The sequence below is a fragment of the Stegastes partitus genome, unplaced genomic scaffold (genome assembly GCF_000690725.1).
Source record: "Stegastes partitus isolate 25-593 unplaced genomic scaffold, Stegastes_partitus-1.0.2 Scaffold359, whole genome shotgun sequence".
Taxonomy (NCBI): Eukaryota; Metazoa; Chordata; class Actinopteri; family Pomacentridae; genus Stegastes; species Stegastes partitus.
This window is the reverse complement of record NW_007578090.1, coordinates 427,806-446,610: the sequence shown is the minus strand read 5'-3', so window position 1 is coordinate 446,610 and position 18,805 is coordinate 427,806. Positions and strand designations below refer to the sequence as shown.

At 42.1% G+C, this 18,805-nt stretch overlaps 1 protein-coding gene across 1 annotated transcript; it reads left to right on the top strand.

Annotated features, from left to right (window-relative positions):
- Positions 1-629: 629 nt before the first annotated feature.
- atp7a (ATPase copper transporting alpha) lies at positions 630-18,307 on the top strand. The gene is made up of 23 exons (XM_008284458.1): positions 630-918; positions 2,574-2,704; positions 3,979-4,483; positions 5,373-6,149; positions 6,892-7,104; positions 7,199-7,362; positions 7,615-7,776; positions 7,901-7,977; positions 8,694-8,916; positions 9,080-9,313; positions 9,429-9,520; positions 9,905-10,032; positions 11,463-11,617; positions 11,702-11,836; positions 12,070-12,264; positions 12,470-12,652; positions 12,766-12,979; positions 13,068-13,214; positions 13,315-13,457; positions 15,178-15,381; positions 15,823-15,940; positions 16,039-16,141; positions 16,256-18,307. Exons 2-23 carry the CDS (start codon positions 2,585-2,587, stop codon positions 16,527-16,529), a joined length of 4,566 nt encoding a protein of 1,521 aa, XP_008282680.1. The 5' UTR covers positions 630-918; positions 2,574-2,584; the 3' UTR covers positions 16,530-18,307.
- The last annotated feature ends 498 nt before the right edge of the window (positions 18,308-18,805 follow it).

Here is an 18,805-nt window from a genome sequence, read left to right as displayed (position 1 = left end):
TATTCAGCTGCTTTATTATGCAGTGAGCAGACTTTTGACTGCTGTGACAGAGGTGTCATGGTGAGGGGGCAGAATTATGCAAAGCTTGATGACTATTGGTTTCAGTAGCTGAGTAAATGTCTTCTACCAGATTTTACTTTCCACTCCCAAGTTTAGAACGACCACAAAAAGCAATAATCATGGATTATAACCACATGGGACCATTAACTCATATTGACACCGCTGCCAGCATATATACCACAAAGGCTTTGATGAGATTCCAGAAATTCAGTTATGTCTGTCTGTCACCCTGAAGTGGCCCCATCTGATCAAGGAAATAAAGAATCAGGGAGCCGAGGCCCCTTAAAATAAATGCTATTACTGTGTTGTTAGCCCCAAGCTCTGTCTGCGAGGCTCACACTCGTCTTCAAACTGTGCTGTTGGAAAATCTGCTCCAATGATCATACCAGAAACGGTACCTAACGTGTACTTTCTAATCTAATAAAGCCCAAACACGGTTTATATAAAACATGCTTATTAGATTAGGGATGATAGCTGGAGTAAATACAGCCCTTGGGGTGAAACTCAGGGCAACAATACCCAGTTTTATTACTATCGCTTCCCTCTGCGCAGCTCCGCCTCCGGACACTGACGCACCAGAGTGCAGCCCGTCAGTCACCTCGGCATGACGAGAAACAACAAAACAGCCCCACATAGCTGCGATTTACGATAACAGTGGGAGAAAACTCTTCGTTCAGCACTCTCCGGTGTGCCACACGTTCAGCACGATGCCGCGACGTGTCCGTTCACTTGACCGCAACGTAGGATGAGGAGAAGATGCTAGCTAGCTAGCTTGCTAGCTTCCTTGAGCCACACACACAGTAACAGCCAGCCTCGGTAGCCTGTAGCTAACTGGTCGCTCCCCGCTGAACAGTCGAGGTAAGACTTTTCTCTTTTCTCGGTAACTTCTACGCCAGACGCGTTTGTAACAGAAGATTTTGTGTAGTAGGGGTAAGGGATTGTTTCTAGTTGAAAACTTAGCTGACTTCAATTAAATTATACATTGTTTTGTGAGTTTAGCAACAAGCAAGCGGTAGCTAGCAGTTACAGCTACTAAGGTAACATAAAGTTTAAGTTATTATTTAGCTTAATCGAGCTAGCTAACTGTCAGCTGCCTTAACCTGAGCTGAACTAAATACACCTTCATTAACAGCCCATTTGTCATAACACTCTAAAATAATGTTATAATTTTTAGATAGCTACAATTAAGTTTTACTGTAGCTAATTATGTCTGTTGGGTAACAGTCTCACCCGAAAGAGGGATTAAAAAGCACGTTAACTTTGCAGTGTTAACCAAATAGTGACCGAACTGCATTTGTGTTGTCTGACGTTTGACATGTTTCTGGTCGAAATCCAGTTCTTTCTCGTTGTCTGTCGGCTTAGTCTTTTTGTGGCATTCATTGGTCTCTCGGATGTAAACTGGTCTCAGACCTGAGGAGTGTTTGCTTCATTAGCTTGTGATTACATGTTTATAGTTACAACCAAAACAGCTGTCACACATAAGATATGACTGATACTGAGATCTGAGGTGGTCTTGTGTTGGTGTGGGAAGTGTTACTCAAAACCCAGGATAGACCGACCAAGATCATGTTTCAGCTGACAGCTGAGTTGGGCCTCTTCCAAGATTTTTTAAAGACAATAATGTACCTGCCTTTATTTCCTCCTGAAAGTGGATATTACTCAGTGCACCACTGAAATGGTGGTGATTGTAGATTTAATGAAGGTGGCATAAAGTTTCAAGTTTTAATCTTGATAACTGTCGAAATTATCCCATGCATGACCTTTCCCGGTTGTTAAGCGTTTTTTTTTTTTTTAAGCTCGTGTGCAAAGACCCTGTTTGCTTCCTGAGTTTTTGTCAAGTCATTGTGCCAAAAGTGGAACTGGTCTTACAGTTCATATTATTTTCGTTCACTTCCATGCTCATGTGCAGTTCCAACTAAGATTTATCCTGTCTTTAGTCATGGTTATGTTCTGTGATATCAATTATGTTGATTTGACCCTTAACATAAAAATGGCAATATAAATTTGATTTACCCTTTTTAAAAAGGGAGAGATATTCTGTTTACTTAAGAAATTGTATTTATGAAGTGTTACGAAGCGGCTTTTTCAGTGCAGATGCCCACAGTTTGGCTATATATGGTTATCTCTCTTTTGATCCATCCATTCATTATCTATAGACAGCTTTATCCTCTGTGGGTCGTGTGTGTGTGTGTGTGTGTGTGTGTGTGTGTGTGTGTGTGTGTGTGTTGGGGGGGTTGGAGCCTATCCCAGCTGACTAAGGCAGTCTCTCTTTTAATTTTTGTTTTTTAAATGACGATTTGGTTTATTGCATCGTCCCGTATGCATAACAAGTGTAACTTGTGTTTTTTTCAGACCCTAACATGACTGTCATGAGTAGCCTGTTTTTGTGGAAGAAAAGGACTTGTGGCTTTAATCATGTGCCCTGACTTTGTGATCCTGTCTTGCTATGTTCTTGTTTTAAAGCTCTTGTCTGTATTTCTGACAGTAAGTTTCATCCTTCTTTGTGCTTTTAGGCAACGCAATCATGACACAGACAGTCAACCTGTGTTCAGTGTCCCTTGGAGTGGAGGGTATGACATGTGGCTCTTGTGTCCAGTCCATAGAGCAACGCATTGGGGGTCTACATGGAGTGATACATATAAAGGTAAATGCTTACTTTGTAAAGATATAAAGTTGCTTAAATATTTAATGCCATTCTGCTGTTGTTTTTTCAAGGTTAAGGTCCTGGTCTTACAATTTGCTGACTTAAATTGTACAAGGCACTTCCAGTTTAAAAACAGGAAACGATTACCACGTATGTTCCAAAAATGTAATCTATATTTCAAAATATAATATTAGTATCTTGTGGACGAGGCTGATATGTACACGTTATTATATTAGGGTTCCCACCCATCTCAGGGTTTGATTAATCCCGCAGTCTTACTCCCTCTGGACTTGCTGGTCCGATTTACAGCTAAGTAACGTCAGTGTACCCATAAGGGACGGCTTAATTGCAATAGTTGTGGTCTGCTGTTTTGTTTATTGTGTGTTTACCCCTCAGGCTAAGGTTAAATGAGAAGATAATGTAATAGCGTGTCCCACATAGTGCTCTGCCCTTTGCAGGACTGTGACAGTAGGTCGATATATACTCTGTACCCACAGGAAACGTCATTTTGTCTTAAGCGAATTTAGTGCCTGGATCATTTTATGTTAATCTGTATAGACACGATCTTTTAGCAGTGAATTGATTTTTCTTGGTAGAACAATCACTGTCTCATTTCTTGTCCTCTGATTCTTGCAAAAAGGGTTAATCCGACAGGCAGCCAGCCAACCACACTCACTCACTCACTCACTCACTCACTCACTCACTACTAAACCCCCACTGTGGTTCATAACTTCTGGCTAAGTCAGGTGATCCCTTCTCTGTGTCACATGTTTCTTTCTTGCTGAAGAAGGAGAGCTGAGGGTCATCATTCTGACGAAACATGTTGTAAGCTTGCCGAAGCAAATAACTCTTTTTACCCTTTTTGTGTAATAAAGGCTCATTGTTGAGACAAAACAGTTTGCACTGTAGGAGAATGGAATGCCATTAAATAGAAATGTAAGTGAAGGGGGTGGATATGATCACATGAGGCAAGAATTTCCTTTCTGTGTGTTATCTAAATAAACTCCACAATAAGTTAAAGTAATAGCATGCTGGCATGAATAACACACTCGATCCACCTCTTTGACAAAGGCAACCAAACCAGTATCTAGGAAAGAGAAAGCTACCTGCAACTTCTTAATTTGATAGGTCTAATTACTAGTAGAATAACAAAAAAACTCACCATAGATGTAGCTGTTGATAGCTGAACTTTTTTCTTTTGTTTTTTTACATTTTATCAATGTACTCTGTTTTACAGTGTTATTTTTAACTGTAACTTTACGTTTATGTTGTAGGTGTCTTTAGAGAAGAAAAATGCTGCTGTCATATTTGACCACAGCCAACACAGCCCAGAGTCTCTGTCAGAGGCCATCGAGGACATGGGCTTTGATTCAAGTCTACCAGAGGGCACCACAGCGACACCCGTTTCTATAGATACCCAGCTGATCTCCACCTCAGGCCTGACACCTGCAGCCCAACAAGAAGCTTTGGAGAAGCTATCACAAATTCAGGGAGTGCTGGATGTCAGAGAGAACCTGCCCCAGATGGGTTTCACCGTCACCTTTGTTCCTTCCCTGATTTCCACGCAGCAGCTGACTGAAATGGTGCCCAGTGTAACACCTCCAGAGGTCCCCACCCCCAGCAGCCCTACGCAAAAAGGCCTAACCCTCCCATCATCCCCCACCATGGGAGGTGGGGTGGCATTCTTGAAGTTACGCATTGAAGGAATGACCTGCCACTCCTGTACCACCACCATTGAAGGGAAGATCGGAAAACTGAAAGGGATTGAAAAGATCAAAGGTGATGCACTTGACCTGTTTGCAAGTTTATAGGCATATATATAACATCACTGTCTGAGCCAGAAGAGCTGTTGTATCACAGCTACTGCCTTCCATGTCTTATATCTCATAGGTGTCATGTCCTTACGTATCAATCAGGCTCTCTGTAGGTTCACAACTGAGAAGTTGCTTAGCGGGATTTGACTATGACTCATGAAATCCTTTCACTGGTATTGTTGGAAGGAGTGACAAGTAGACAGACAGGATTATGTTTGCAGAGTACGGAATTGTCATTGTGCTTCATGTTCCTGTAAGTGCGGGCAGCTGTGTGCTGCATAGTCTAACTAGTCAGACATTTTTCCCTTTACTGGAAGGCACGTGGCAAAGACATTAAGCCAGAAAATAAACTTACAGTTTTTGTTTGCTCACATTACACCTCACACCTGCCTATAACCATACAACAATCCTTGATGTCTGGGTTGATCAGAGCTAAGAGACTCTTTATAACAGACTTAAAATGGAAGTTTTTGATACTTGATGATCTCAGCCAGCCTGAATTTCTCATGGAGGTTGTGCAAGAGTCTTGGAGTCCTTACTGCTAAGGCTCTGTCTCCTGTAGTTTTGAATAGGCAAGCATCAAGCATATGAAGAGCAAAAGGTCTTTACCCCAGGATCCCAAACTAACAAACTTGTACGGCATGCTTGTTTCTGGTGATTGAATACCTGATGTGTGTTTGCAAATTTAATTAATGTTCTGTTATGGGATTTTCAGTTGTATTTAATATGCCTGATGGCTTGTAGGCATCTGTATCTGCTATTCATATGCAGTCACTTCCTGTTCTTGTGAAATAGTTAGTCTTTGTTCCACTTTGTGTTGCTATTTTAACTTGGTCGTTTTTTTCATTCCACAGTTGTTTTACAATCTCAGGAAGCTACAATCGTCTATTTGCCTTACCTCATCACTGTCCAAACCATCATCGATCAGATTGCTGTTGCGGGCTTTAAGGCCTTTGTCAAGTCAAAGCCCCGCCCTCTGCAGCTGTCCCCTAGTGAAATTGAACGTTTTGTTGATTCCCAAAAACCAACAGTTTCGTCACCATCGGAAACATCAGAGGAGACAGAAATCTTCATAGACACAACACTTGACACGCTCAGGGTGAAAGGCATGCACTGCCGTTCCTGTGTGGTCAATATTCAAGACAATATCTCAGCGCTGCCCGGTGTTTCCTCTGTGGAGGTCTCCCTGGAGAACGAGAAGGCCACTATCTGCTATGATCCTCTTAAAATCACAGTGACTCAGCTGCAGCAGGCAATTGAGGCGCTGCCTCCAGGAAACTTTAAAACTCAACCCTGGGACGCCTCTGGACCTCTTAGCCCTGTATCCACATTGCCTTTGCCTCCCTCATCATCAGCGCAGCCTGCAAGAGCAACCCAGGCCAAACCTGCTGCCTCACAGCCTTGCTTTATCCAGCCTCTGGCATCTGTGGTTAATATTCACATTGAAGGCATGACGTGCAACTCCTGTGTCCAGTCCATTGAAGGCATGATCTCCCAAAGGAAGGGTGTGATATCAGCCCAGGTCTCTCTGGCTGATCACCAGGGGATCTTTGAGTATGATCCCCTCCTGACCACACCAGAGGAGCTGAGGGAGGCCATAGACGACATGGGATTTGATGCTTTCCTTCCTGGTAAGGGGACAGATAGTGTTGTCTTCATTCAATGCATATTTTCTGTGTCTGCGTGGTCAGACTGATGCAGACTTTAAATGTGGACATGGTTCTGTTTATACTACAATAGGCACTAGTTGGTCTGCTATGCAGTAACATTTCCTCTCAGACAATTTTAAAGGCTAGCTGTGACTTTTCTCTTTCTCACACAATGTAGCAGCTACTTTCAGATTGCGCTGTTGCATTGTGTCAGTGATTGTTGCTCAGGTGTGTCAAGTGCAGTGGGCAGGTATAAAACTTTTGCTGTGTTTGGGCACCTCCAAAGTCCTGGAACAACTTCTTCAGTTACAACTCTTTTAAAGATTTGTTATTAAAGTGTAGATGATATAGAATGTACAGCCTCTCGTTGTAACAAGCTTTTGTTTTCAGCACCATTTGTTTGACTGGTACATATTTAGTCAGCGTATTTGCAATGTGGACACGACATGTGGTCACAAATTTTGGGCTGAACATGACTGTAGACCCTGCGAACTTTGGTTGTTTACCAAATTGACGTCACATGTACCTTTGTGGACACGCAGAAAGCATGAATCTGCCTTTATAGTCGACTAATTACCCATGTAGTAGAATGGTTACAACAGTTTTGTTCCAGTGACCTTATTAGGGAATTGCTTAGTTAGATGTTCTAAAGGTAAACTGTAGTGTCTTTAGATGTACCTACAAGTTTTTCCTGTGTTTAATACCTATAATTTCCTGTTAACAGAGACCAACTCCTTGCTGCCTACATCTGATCCCATATTGTCAAAGTCTTTAAGTACACCAACTGTCAAAGGTAAAGAGCTGGACAATGACCTACACAAAGAAACCACCCAGGGTCGCAATGGAGAAGTACACTCTAAATGCTACATCCAGATCGGAGGGATGACCTGTGCTTCCTGTGTGTCAAACATCGAGCGGAACCTCAAGAACGAACCTGGTCTGTAAATTTTACAATTTTATTTCTAACAGCTTCAGTTGTATGTCACTGCATGTCATTAGCAGCTAAAGAGAAAATCTAAAATGTTGTGCAGGTATCTACTCTGTTTTGGTCGCACTGATGGCCAGTAAAGCAGAGGTCCGTTATAATCCTGAAGTCATCGACCCTGTGAAGATCGCTGAGTGTGTGAAAGAGCTGGGCTTCAGCGCCTCAGTTATGGAGGACTATGAAGGTTCAGATGGAAACCTAGAACTAGTGGTGAGTCAGCATGAGGCTGCATTGACATTGTGTTTCAGTTGTCGTAAGAATACAAGATGTTCAACAGTAATTTATTTCCACAGTGTAAAAAAAAGCCATAAATGTACAATTCTGTTAATAGCTGTAAGGAATGGATAAGCTTACATTCAGGAGATGAAATTTATCATGTACTGAGTTACTCACGTCAGATCTTCATAATGTAATTTTGTTTCTTTATCTACTTGAGTGCTCCTTCACTTCACCTTCTTTCAGGTCAGGGGAATGACGTGTGCCTCTTGTGTTCACAAAATCGAATCCAGCCTTATGAGAGAAAAGGGGATTATATATGCCTCTGTTGCCTTGGCAACCAACAAAGCACACATCAAGTACGACTCAGAAATTATAGGGCCACGAGACATCATCAAGCTGATCGAGGTAATACTCCTGCCTCTGTTATTTATGCTTACATACAGGCCTGAATCTGTGAAGTCATTTCATATATCTGAAGTGTTAAATATAAAGACTTGAGGATGATGCGTAGTGTGACTTTGATTTGTAGAACCTAGGATTTGAAGCGTCTTTAGTAAAGAGGGACCGCACTGCCGATCACCTGGACCACAGCAAGGAGATTCGACAGTAAGCAGCATTTTTTCTGTATTTTTTAATGTACCTCTTCAGATCTAGCCTTATTTATGAGGGTTTTTTTATGTTTCCATATTTAGCTGGAGCTTGAAGTTACTTAAATGTTGACTCAATGATTCGTCTAACTTTTCTCAGAAAAGGCTTCTGTTTTTAGATCTGGCTAAAATGCTTGTCGAGAGTTGGGAACACCCCCACATTACTCAGTCAATTCTGTTTTTGCAGCAATCAGTTTCTCTGGAACATAATACAGCTTTGACCATTTGTGCCAGCAGGGAAATTGTAGATGCGGCCTTTTTAACACTATCGAAAGTAACCACAACGTTGCCACAGCCATTCTGTGGTGTTTGGGTTTGGAACCAAATTCATGACGTTCATGTCGATGGAACCTTGTCAAAATGCAGTCAGTCAAATATTTGGAGAAGTTGTTTGTATACAGGCAAATTGAAACAAGTCTAGTATTTATTCTAAATGACTGAAGACATTTATGTAATAATTGTTACTTGTGTGCATACTTGAACAAATGTGTGTATGTATGAATGCAGGTTTGTTAACGGTCATATACATGCACTGTTTGTGGCTTAATACTTTACATGGTGATAAGCAATGTCCACACATGTACATTTGCCTTTCTCCTCAGGAAGGAGACTTAAACACTGCATAAGAAACAAAATGAATCCTTTACTGACACACAAATGTCCTCTTTCCCTAAGATGGAGGAGATCCTTCTTTGTGAGCTTGATTTTCTGCGTGCCTGTGATGGGAATGATGATTTACATGATTATCATGGACCACCAGATGAATGTTTCACATCAACACAACTCAACAGCAGAGGACCGCAATCATTACCACTCCACCATGTTCCTGGAGAGACAGCTGATCGCAGGCCTCTCCATCATGAACTTCCTCTCCTTCCTCTTCTGTTTGCCTGTTCAGGTAAATCACTGGGATTAACTGCACTCCCAGGAACACGATATGTACATTTTAGTAGCACGTTTTTACATTGAGAAGGATGGACTTATTCAGGAGGAGGGAGGGAATCAGAATTAAATGATTTTGGTCAAGTGAATACAAGTTTTTCTCTTTTTCCTCTCCACAGTTTATTGGAGGTCGCCATTTCTACATTCAAGCCTACAAAGCAGTGAAACACAAATCTGCCAACATGGATGTGCTCATTGTTCTCGCCACCTCCATAGCTTTCAGCTACTCGCTGGTCGTCCTCATCGTGGCCATGGTAGAGAAGGCAAAAGTCAACCCCATCACGTTCTTTGACACACCACCCATGCTGTTCGTCTTCATCTCTCTGGGACGGTGGCTGGAACAAATAGCCAAGGTTTAACTCATTATGATTATTGATTCCTTTGACATTTCCAGTAGCCTTTTTAAAATACACCACCTTGATAGTATGTGCTAGGGACAAGTAAATAATTTTTTGTGCTGCCTTCCAGAGCAAGACCTCTGAGGCTTTGTCCAAACTGATGTCTTTACAAGCTACTGAGGCCACGGTGGTCACTCTCAGCAGTGACAAGTCTATTCTCAGGTACTTTCTTTCTACAGTCACTTTATTTACAAGAAACTTTCATATGTTCAGTTGGTTTGTTTACAATACATCAAATCTTTACAGTTGAAATGTTAGTTGAAATATACAACTTAACAAAAGGTGTATTCACATGCTGCAGGGCATTTTCCAAAGTGAAAGTAACGCAACCATTTTTGACAATTCCGAACAGGACTCACATTTAATGATCAGTTTCAGTCTTACGCGTGTTCTGAAAACACAAACTCTCCCTGTAATATCGCGGTATCATAATTAGAATTATTTTTTCAGGATTGCAAGCCACTTTTGTATTTTGATGACACAATGGTTTTTACTTAAGTGACAGTGAATAACATTCACATTGTTTGACAATTATGTGTGTTCCAGCGAGGAGCAGGTGGACGTTGAGCTGGTGCAGAGGGGCGATGTGGTGAAAGTAGTTCCTGGAGGGAAGTTTCCAGTCGATGGGAGGGTCATTGAAGGACATTCCATGGCTGACGAGTCTCTTATCACAGGTTGGTTGCATTGAGTGAACTGAGGATCTCCTAAGTGTTGATTAAGGACTTGATATGTGCAGTAGTGGTGGCAGTATACTAAAAGACATATATTAAGGTGACACTATGTGATAATAATACACAATACTTATATATACCGTTTTACAAAGTTTGCAAGAATGCTAAAGCGAAATATAAAATGAAGAAAGGAGCATGTAGATAAAAGGGATCACAAGTTGTAGGCAGTGTTCGAAGATGTGTCTTTATGGATTTCTTGAATATGGACAGTGAGGAGGATTCTCTGATGCTTTTGGGGAGGGAATTCCAGAGGGTGGGAGCGGTGATGGAGAAAGTTTGGTGCTTTTCCAGATGGGGGCAGATATAGGAATTTGTTCAGGAGAATGTTTGGTAGTTTCCCTTAAATGCATCAGCAGCAGACTGCCATGAAAGTACTTGATAAAATGCAAAGTCCAGTTGCATGAGCAAACCCCACGTGTGTTCCCTCCCTGGCTCAGCTGGTTTGATAGTGGAGCGTCTTTGCCCTCCATCGTTCTCCCCTGCTTCATGTTGCCTCCATCCGTGCCTGCAGTCCCTTCATGTTGGGGGCTGCAGCTGGCAGGAACTGGCTTTGCGGCGATAAAACACCCACACCCTTGTGCCTCCCACCACGTCCCCTTAAGCAGTGCACTCCAGGCAGTCTGCTCCCACGGCTGACAAATTAGTTGGGGTGTGCATGAAGGCCGGTGCAGTACGGAGTCTCAGTCTGGTGATACCTGGTTCTGTCAAGCCACTGGAACCTTATTCTCAGTGCGCTTTGGCGTCTTACCTTGGTCGCCTTCAGTGCACCCCCAATGTTACGAATCACTTTAATATTGCACATTTCGTAATTTTATCTTATTGATGTTGTCGTCAGCCCACCTCACAGTTGATTTTACCTGATTTCTTTATTTAAGTTATAAAATTCCTTTGTTCTTTCCTATTTGTTTGTATTGCTTGTAGAGTTTTTTTTTTTTTCTGCTGGTCTTTCATTAAATATTATCAGTAACTATCAGTATCAACTGATATGAAACAATATATCGCGATAAGTTTCAGCTAAATCACTGAGCCCTGCCTGCAACCCACATGATTGATATCAGTAAATACTTAAGTTAAAGTCTTTGCTCTAAAGTATTGGACATTCTTCTTCAGTTTTCTGTGTCCTGTATTGTTTTCCTCAGTAGCAGTGCTGACACAGTTTACCGTAACAGTTATTAACCTTCATTTCTTATGTTAGTATCTGTTTTTATCCAGAACATAATTTTAGAATGTGAAAACATGAGTTCCAAATAGTAAAAAGCAGTTTTCAGTTATCATTTCAGCTTTCAGCAGTATTATCTCCAGATAACCTGCTCCTGTTTCTTACTGCCTTGCCCTGTTGTTTTTCTGATCGGTTCTTGCTTTGTTGACTCCAGGTGAGGCCATGCCTGTGACAAAGAAGCCCGGGAGCTCGGTGATTGCAGGCTCCATTAACCAGAATGGCTCTTTGCTCGTCAGTGCTACACATGTTGGCATGGACACCACACTGTCTCAGATTGTCAAGCTGGTGGAGGAGGCTCAGACTTCAAAGGTGAGTTGTGTGGTTTGCACTGTGTCTGCCAGCGTTGATGGTTGCACTCAATAAGTGTTACATTTTTCACATTTTATTTTTCAGGCTCCCATCCAGCAGTATGCAGATAAAATCAGTGGCTATTTTGTGCCCTTCATTGTTGGCATATCTGTACTCACACTGATCGCCTGGATTTTCATTGGGTTCTTGGACTTCTCTGTAGTTGAGGAGTACTTTCCTGTGAGTTCTTTTTAGTCTTAATATCTTGCTCTGTCCAGTATAGCATGAATTCCTTTCATTAGTCTCTATTGCAAATGAAGTATTACACACCTCTAAATATTACTGCGTTTTCATTGCATTTGGTATTCCTGTGTATTACTCTAACTTACTAATATATTTTTTTCTTCAATAAAGATAAAAGTATTTTTTAATAGCTGGGAAGAAACGCTAACAGCTCTGTTCATTGTCTGCAGGGTTATGACAAAAGCATTTCCAGAGCCGAGGCAGTGATTCGCTTCGCCTTCCAGGCCTCCATAACAGTATTATGCATCGCCTGTCCCTGTTCCCTTGGCTTGGCAACCCCGACAGCTGTCATGGTGGGCACAGGGGTTGGAGCCCAAAATGGCATCCTGATAAAGGGAGGGGAGCCACTCGAGATGGCACATAAGGTGTGTTAATGATGATGTTCTGTCACCCCTGTGGAGTCAGCCAATTATGTAAGAGGCCTGCTGTCAATTTAAACACATTGTGAATGTTCTGGTGTCTTCGGTTCCACAACTAAATCAGTCAAGATATTAAACACCATTAAAACATATAAACTCAGCCTGATAGTCTTTTATTTTAGATTTTTCTAATGTTTTCTTTTGCGCACAGGTCCAGTCGGTGGTGTTTGACAAGACTGGGACCATCACCTATGGTGCGCCGAAGGTGATCCAAGTCAAGATAGTCGTGGAGGGAAATAAGATGCCTCGCTCCAGACTGCTGGCTATTGTTGGCACAGCTGAGAACAACAGCGAACACCCTCTGGGAGCAGCTATCACCAAATACTGTAAACAGGTTGGTGTCAGATTCAACTCCTGACACTTTGTTTTGGTAAAATCTTGGATAACTGGTCCTTTATGTTACATCATTTTTTCAAAAGTTACAAATCTGTTGCTATTTGTGTGCAGGAGCTTGGCACAGAGTCTCTTGGCACATGCACAGACTTTCAGGCAGTGCCAGGCTGTGGCATCAGATGTCAGGTCAGCAACACGGAGACTCTGCTAAAACAGGCGGACAGTGACAGCGAGGACAACAACCAGCGCAACAGTGTCCTCGTCCAGATCAGTGACACCAGGCTGTCCACCAGCTCGCATCCCCTCATCATGGACCCACAGCCACTAAGTATGTTGAGGAGTGCAGTCCTAATACTTCATTGTAGTTGCTGTAAAGTTGTGTTTCACTCATGTTGTTTTTTTGCTGTTGTGTGCAGGCCTGGTTCAGACAGCCACCTATACTGTCCTGATTGGCAATCGAGAATGGATGAGAAGGAACTGTCTGCAAGTCAGACCTGATATTGATGAAGCTATGACAGAGCATGAGCGCAGAGGACGCACAGCTGTTTTAGTAGCTGTAGACAGTGAGTAGTCATTTTTGACATGTAATTTACCTTTTTAAAGGTGCAAAATTATTTGGAGAACAGTCTCTTTAACATAAAAAAAACGTGTGTTTGTGTATAGACCTGCTGTGTGCAATGGTAGCAATAGCAGACACAGTGAAACCAGAGGCTGAGCTGGCAGTGCATACGCTGACCAACATGGGTCTGGAAGTTGTGCTGATGACTGGAGACAACAGCAAGACAGCTCGAGCTATTGCTGCTCAGGTAAGGAAATGGTTAGATCAAGACCCGACTAGTGTTATTTGTATGTTTTTGTCGCTAGAAATTGGTATTGTGATGCTATTTTGAGAGTGAAAATCTGTGACTTTACACAAACCTGAACTCCTAATTTAAATAGATGGTCACTGTAAAGAAAATATTAGTCATGCTGATGTAACACTACGATGTAGCCAAGAGACTTCGCTAATGTCTAGGTTTGGATTTTGTAAAGCTAATTGATCAATGCCTTGCAAAAGCATCCCCTTGAACTTTTCCACATTTTGTCATGTTATAAGCACAAACTTAAATGTGTTTTATTGGGATTTTATGTGACAGACCAACACATGGTAGTACATAATTGTGAAGTGAAAGGAAAATGATATGTGGTGTTAAAAAGTTTTTACAAATAAAGCTCTGAAAAGTGTGGTGTGCATATGTGTTATATATGTTCAGCCCCTCTGAGTCAATACTTTGTCAAACCACCTTTCGCTGTAACTACAGCTACAAGTCTTTTGGGGTATGTCTCTACCATCTTTGCACAGCCAGACACTGCCATGTTTGCCCATTCTTCTTTGTAAAATAGCTCCATTTCAGTCAGATTGGATGGAGAGCATCTGTGACCAGCAATTTTTAAGTCTTGACACAGATTCTCAATAGGATTTAGATCTGGACTTTGACTGGGCCATTCTAACGCATGAATATGCTTTGATTTAAGTCATTCAATTGTAGCTCAGACTGTATGTTTAGGGTATTGTCCTGCTGGAAGTTGAATCTCTGCTCCAGTCTCAAGTCTTTTGCAGCCTCTGACAAGTTTTTTTTACAGGATTGCCCTGTATTTAGCTCCATCTATCTTCCCATCAACTCAGACCAGCTTTCCTGTCCCTGCTGAAGAAAAGCATTCCCACAGCATGATGCTGCCATCAGCATGTTCCATGATTGAGATGGTGTGACTGATGTTCAGTGTTAGGTTTCTGCCGCACATATCATTTTACATATAGGCCAAAAAGTTCAATTTTGGTCTCATCTGACCAGAGCACCTTCTTCCACATGTTTGCTGTGTCCCATACATGGCTGGTGGCAAACTGAAAATGGGACTTCTTATTGCTTTCTTTCAACAATCTCGCCACTCTTCCATAAAAGCCAGATTTGTGGAGTACATGACCAATAGTTGTCCTGTGGACAGATTCTCCCACCTGAGCTGTGGATCTCTGCAGCTTCTCCAGAGTTGCCATGCACCTCTTGGCTGCTTCTCTAATTAATGCCCTCGTTGCCCGGCCTATGAGTTAAGGTGGACAGCCATGTCTTAGTAGGTTTGCAGTTGTGCCATACGCTTCCCATTTTCAGATGACGGATTGAACAGTGCTCCGTGAGATTTTCCAAGCTTGGGATACGTTTTTATAACCTAACCCTGCGTTAAACTTCTCCACAACTTTATCCCTGACCTGTCTGGTGTGTTCCTTAGTCTTCATGATGCTGTTTGTTCACTATTGTTCTCGAACAAACATCTGAGGTTGGTCATCTGTTGGTCTATCACATGAAATCCCAATGAAATATATTTAAGTTTTTGCTTGTAACGTGACAAAATGTGGAAAAGTTCAAGGGGTATGCTTTTGCAAGGTACTGTATTTGGAATTTTGCCAAACTGTGCCATTTTGGTAAAACAGATTGGGCTGTAAATTGAAATCCATCATGGTTTTTTTTTTGTATTTCTGTGTTCTCCCAACAGGTGGGCATCAGGAAGGTGTTTGCTGAAGTACTTCCTTCCCACAAGGTGGCCAAAGTGGAGCAGCTGCAGCAGGAAGGAAAAAGAGTCGCCATGGTGGGTGACGGTGTTAATGACTCGCCTGCTCTGGCCATGGCTGACGTGGGCATCGCCATAGGAACCGGGACAGATGTGGCTATAGAGGCCGCAGATGTGGTGTTGATCAGGGTGAGAGTTACAGCTTCTCTGTCACTTAATGTGAAAACATCAAACAAGATATTTCTGCCCTGCAGCATGTCTGAATCGCTGCATCACAGTTGCACACAGTATCATGACATGCTGAGCATTAGTAGCAAGAAGTAAAATGTAGACAGTTGTGCAGCATGCTACATTTGCACCCTTTTATATTTATTCACTGCACTTTCAATAGGCACATAATTGTAATGTGTAACAAGAAAGTAATGTCTAAGTTTATAACCACAGTTTTCTATTATTGACGAGTAAAAACCTGAACAAAGCGGTTGCTGTATTATCTCAACTGTGTCAACTTTCCTTTCAAGGACATTTCAGCTTAAAAAGTGGTTTAAATTCTTTTTCAGTTTATCACTAAACACTGAATGATCTAATATTGCTTCCCTTCTATTTTACCCTTTGTTGTTTTGTCTGCAGAACGACCTGCTGGACGTGGTTGGCAGTATTGATCTCTCTAAAAAGACAGTCAAGAGGATCAGGATCAACTTTGTTTTTGCTCTTATTTACAACCTGGTTGGAATTCCTATTGCTGCTGGTAGGTACAGCATCTACCTCATATTACATTATTGTAGTGACAGCAATGACTCAAGTTATTCTGAGTGCAGCAGTCAAACGAACCTGCTTTGTTCACAGGTGTGTTCCTTCCCATTGGTCTGGTGTTACAGCCGTGGATGGGCTCTGCTGCGATGGCCCTTTCATCCGTCTCTGTGGTTTTGTCCTCCCTTCTACTCAAATGGTACGGAGATATTTAATGTTTTGTTGATTCCTGTTGTGTCCTTTGTTTTTCCTCTCTTTTGAGTGTATTTCTATAAAACCTTTTTTCCACCGCTTTCTCTTCATCTTTCTGTAGTTACACTAAACCCAGTGCTGAGAAGCTGGAGGCCAGACTGGGTAACAGCAGACGGCAGGGCAGCCTGTCCGACGTCAGCGTCCACATTGGCATGGGTGAGCTGCGTCGTCCCTCCCCCAAACTCAGCCTGCTGGACCGCATTGTCAACTACAGCAGAGCCTCGATCAACTCCCTGCGCTCCGACAAGCACTCCCTCAACAGCTTAGTGCTCAGTGAGCCCGACAAACACTCGCTGCTGGTGGGGGGGGAGCTGTGTGAGGAGGAGTTTTGCTGAATATGTGGAGCTCAGATGGCCAGCAAAGACTTTTGTTTGCTGAAGTAGACAGTAACTGCATTTATTCAATGCTAGGCCACGCTAAGCTGAAAGGGTTACATTGAATAATGGCCCATCCATCTGCTGTAGGTGCCTCCAGGGCAGCACTGTTTACTTGATGAAAGCGTATATGCCCCGTGTTTTCTTTTATGCCAACCAGCTGATCACATGCACTTCAGAGTGTGCTGGGGTGATTTTTGTTGAGGTCACTGCCCTCGAAGGCGCTCTTCGACAAAGCCTCCGACCCTGAGATCCTCCGACACTGTCTGTTCAGGGGCATGAAGCTTCCTCAGAGCGTTGAAGCAAGTGTCCACATCCAGGAAGCAGAGTTCTGATCATCTCTGCCACTGTGGTCATTTGCCCTTACAATCTTTACCACCTATCCAAAGACATTTACACAGCGGTGCGCCACTTGCGAGAGTGGCCGCCACGGAGTTCTATTTTAACACAGTTTCCTTAAAGGGAAAATTATAACACTGTTGTATAATTCTGTTCCACACTATTTATATTATCATTATTTATCTATTTTTTCATTATATCCTTTGGGAAAAATGAAGTTATTGAATCCAAATGCCAATTTTTGTTTTTAATCTCACAAAATGTGTAATTACCGCGTAAGATCAAGCATAAAAACCCAATCTATGAAGCCTTGTAACTAGCTGCAAACTGATTGTCGTGCAAACGGAGTGAGTTGTATATGTCAGTGTTACCCAAGTGCCAACTGAAGTGCCACTCTGGCAAAGTCCAACACATTCCAAAGATAGCGCCGTACAGAAGTTATCTTGGACTTCATGTGCACAAAGTGGGGACAGAGATACATAAGGTCAAAGACTCAATGCAGAGATCTGCTGAAGGTTGACTATTTGCTGGTTTTATAGTTGTGTGAACCCTCTGCACCTTTGGTCAATGATACAAGTTGTCCGTGGACGAATGTGAACATTATTTACTGTTATAATGAAGCAGAAGTTGTTACATAGATGGCATTGTGCTTGGGTTCCTTTATTTGCCTGTTGCTTTGAAAAGGCCAAACTGTAAATGCATTTGTGTCCTCCTTGCTATTACAGTAGGTAAGGAGGTGTTACTGTTCCTCCAAATTTCTTTCAGTGGTGCAAATCTGTCAGTTTTTCTGCTTGTTTTTGTAAGATTCACACTGTTGCACTTGATCAAAGAAACATGTTGAAACCCAGGAGAGCGGGAAGCACAGCAGTATCAGCAGACTGAGCCTGCTGTGTCCCAGCAGGTCCACAAGCAAGTTACTGAGAAACAAACGCTGATGGCTTAAGTAGGTTTGCTTCAGAAATCACATTGTACAATTCAAGTAAGATCGCAGCAGTGATGTTTTGCAATCATAGACAGATTGTTGAACTGTCGCGCTTTATTTTTTTCTTCTGTAAATTCTCTAGTTGTTTGTGCATTGTCAAATCAGCAAGTCAAAAAAAAATCATACAATCCAGCCATTCCTTAAACTTCTGTGTCACAATCTCTCCTGTGTTTCTCTCAGCTGACGAAAACAGGAATCAGTTTGTCCTGCCGCCTTCCCATAATGCACTACGTTCTGTAGCAGTCGCAGCTTGCTGGATGCACTTCTGCCAATCTGTTGTTTTTGTGCAATGCTTTGTAAAGGCGTCCATAGGGCTTCAGATCTGTGTGCAGTCAAATTTACGCAAGTCCATGTGTGCTATCTTCCATGGTTCTTCTGAACATTGTGTGCCTTGGAATAAAATGCTTTTATAACCTCACTCTGCCGTGTCCACGTACCACCAGAAGATGGCGCCGTGGAGCCATCTGTTCACCATACACAAACACCAGCTGCAAGATTTTGTCAAGTTTATTTCATCCGGTTAGTCTAAACATTACATCACCCCAGTGTACTACAAAACAATCAAATGCCATTTTTTTCCCATAGTATTTTAAAAATATTATTTCAATTAATGCAAGCTATAAATGACTTTTTCCTCTTGAGTTGATTTGTATCGCTTTGGCTGTGGTGATATTTGATTTGGTAGACTGAAGGTTGTGAGCGTTATTTATTAGGGAGCTAATTTTTTTATTATTTCTTCATAATATTAAAGAGAAATTAGCTGTAACTAAACGAAGGGCAGGTTTATCGTTTGTTTTTTTCTCACTCCCTCGCTGATCAAGGATGAACATGTACTGAAAATCAGTGTGGTCAGGAAGCTGAACAGGCTTAACAAGGTTTTTTAAAAATGTGCAGCATTTGAAATCCGTTACAACAT

Coding starts and splice junctions, on each gene's coding strand:
- atp7a (XM_008284458.1), top strand. CDS start 2,585: ATGACACAGACAGTCAACCTGTGTTCAGTGTCCCTTGGAGTGGAGGGT. Junction 7,105..7,198: donor GAACCTCAAGAACGAACCTG/GTCTGTAAATTT, acceptor AATGTTGTGCAG/GTATCTACTCTGTTTTGGTC. Junction 9,521..9,904: donor AGTGACAAGTCTATTCTCAG/GTACTTTCTTTC, acceptor TGTGTGTTCCAG/CGAGGAGCAGGTGGACGTTG.